The 2,500-nt window shown below is 32.8% G+C and overlaps 1 protein-coding gene across 2 annotated transcripts in view; it reads right to left on the minus strand.

Annotated features, from left to right (window-relative positions):
- The window catches only part of LOC127966356 (bone morphogenetic protein receptor type-1B), a 71,072-nt gene that overhangs the window by 10,865 nt on the left and 57,707 nt on the right, over positions 1-2,500 (minus strand). For both annotated transcript variants that reach the window (XM_052567270.1, XM_052567269.1), the window contains 3 exons: positions 2,311-2,407; positions 2,074-2,212; positions 753-945 (listed from right to left, as the gene is read on the minus strand). In XM_052567270.1, the coding sequence (XP_052423230.1) occupies positions 753-945; positions 2,074-2,212; positions 2,311-2,407 (429 nt within the window). The remainder of the gene's footprint in view (positions 1-752; positions 946-2,073; positions 2,213-2,310; positions 2,408-2,500) is intronic.

Genomic DNA, 2,500 nt, shown 5'->3' on the forward strand with positions numbered 1-2,500 from the left:
GTTTTTTTTTCATTTGGAACTGACCTGACTGATCACAACTAGTGGTCAACCAATATGTCGGTCGCTATTTGCCATTTTTTTTTACTTTGGATCTCATCTGACCTATTGCAACTAGTTCTTAACGAATATATTGGTCTGACATTTGGCAATTATAATTTTTTTATTTATACCTGATCTGACCAATAACAACTAATGGGCAACCAATATATCATCTGATATTTACTTTTTTTATTTCAGATCTGATCTGACCAATCAGAACTAGTGTTTAACCAATGTCAGTTGATATATGTTATTTTTTCATTTGGATCTAATCAGACTAATCAGCCCATATATTGGTCGATATTTGGAATTTTTAATCTGGATTTGAACTGACTATTAATAAGTACTGAGCAACCGATATTTTGACCAATATTTGCAATTTCTTTTTTTTTTTTTGTTCTGTTAGGCAACTATGTCTAACAGTAGCTTTCAGAAATTGTTGCACTTTCTTTACTTGTTGATTAGAAACAAATTTTCGCTTCAACACACAATTTCATAATCAAGAAGGTTACAATAAAATAAATATTTTTATTATTAATTTGAAATTCTTTATCATAGTTATTTACACTTTAATTTAGAAAATATTATGCTATTAAATAAATATATAATTTCAATTATGCTTTATGTTTTTTTTTACTATCCAGCTTTAAATCAACCATCAACGCTCATTGAAAACTCCATATCGGTTTACCACTAATCAGGACCTTCCTTACCCAGGATGTTCTCGTGTCTCATCAGGACGGTCTGGTAGATCTCGGTCTCTCTGAACCAGCTGGCCTCTTCTGTGGTGAAGAAGACCTTGACGGCGACCCGTTCGCCCCTCCAGCGGCCCATCCACACCTCGCCGTAACGGCCCTTCCCGATCTGCTTCACCATCTGGATCTGTTTGGCGATGGTTCGCTGCACCTGCAGAGCAGAAAATGGGATGCATTAACACTAATACTAAAACGTAATGTCTGATGCGACGTGTTACTAGATCAGCAAAACATTTACTACTACACCTACTTGCACAGTGGATGTTCTATAAAGAGTCCAAAAATTATACTCCAAATGAGAGTCAAAATTTACTTTGCTGAGCCGATAAAAGGTATCTGTTAGCTGGCATTTTGTGGTCTAAACCGATTTCTGAATCTTCTGATTACTTCAGAAACACTACAATCAGTAATTTATCTTGGATGATTCAAAGAGTTTCCTCCAGATTAAATTTGAAGTATGCTTTTCATAACAATTTATTTTAATATACAATAAAATATTTTACTAAAAACAATAAATATATACTAACATACATTAATATAAATATATAAAAACTATATATTTATACTTAGAAATTTAACTGAAAACACACAAAAATACACTTAAATTATGGAAAAACATGACATAAGTATTATAGTAAAAGAAAAATTTAAATAGATGGTATAAAAAAGGTAATTTATTTTTTGTAGTTCTGTATAGCTGTCAGTTTTTTTTAGTGTGTATATTTATATTTTTTTTTTAGTAAAATACTTTACTGCAGACAAAAATAGTTGTTAACAAATTAAACTGGTATTTATACAGATTTATAAAAAAATAAAAATATGCAAATTATGATTAAAAATGTTTAAACTCGTAACATTTAAGTAATATTTTTGATTTTTTTTTTTTTTGCTATCTGCATAATTTTCCGTCTCATTTTTCAATTATATAATGTGGCTATAAATTGTATTTTTGTCTAAAATATAATATATCATTATTATTAATATATTTTTTTAGATAATTAAAAACTGACAATCAGTCTTTTTGTTCTCAAATTATAATTTTTATACAGCTGATTAAAAAAAGTTGATACTTCAAATACCAGTCTAAAGCAACTGACCTCTGTTGATTCTCATTGATCTGGTCAAATAATAGTTCCAACATAATAATTCCAGTTATGCTTAATGATTTCACTGTTACAGAGACTAAATCATGTAAATGAAGCTATGTAAAAGAGAATGAAGTTTCATGGTTTGTGTGGAAGGTTCAGACTGGACTGATGTTGTGATGCTCATGTCTGACCAGCAGAGGGAGTCCAGATCCACTGCCGGAGCTCTGAGACTGTTCGATCAGATCCTTCAGAGATTCTCCAGCAGGAATGAAGGTCTCATCCTGCTCCAGACCCATTCTGTATCGCGTCCGCATCCCCTGACGCTTATATCTGACACACATCAAACACCAGACATGAATTCAAGTGACTGATTCCTGTAAAGAAGACCTCTGAGAGTGATGAGGAGGAGGATGAGGAGGAAGATGTACCTGTGGTAGCAGTATGTGACGAAACCCAGCAAGATGACACCCAAGAAGACGCCCATTAAGGAGAACAGAGCTATGTGAAGAATTCTGCTGTCCTGATCTGAGACACAAAACATTTCAGTTATGTGTGTGTGTGTGTGTGTGTGTGTGTGTGTGTGTGTGTAAGAGAGAGAGAGCATAGAAACAAACAACA

This window comes from Carassius gibelio, chromosome B10 (genome assembly GCF_023724105.1).
Source record: "Carassius gibelio isolate Cgi1373 ecotype wild population from Czech Republic chromosome B10, carGib1.2-hapl.c, whole genome shotgun sequence".
Classification (NCBI taxonomy): Eukaryota; Metazoa; Chordata; class Actinopteri; order Cypriniformes; family Cyprinidae; genus Carassius; species Carassius gibelio.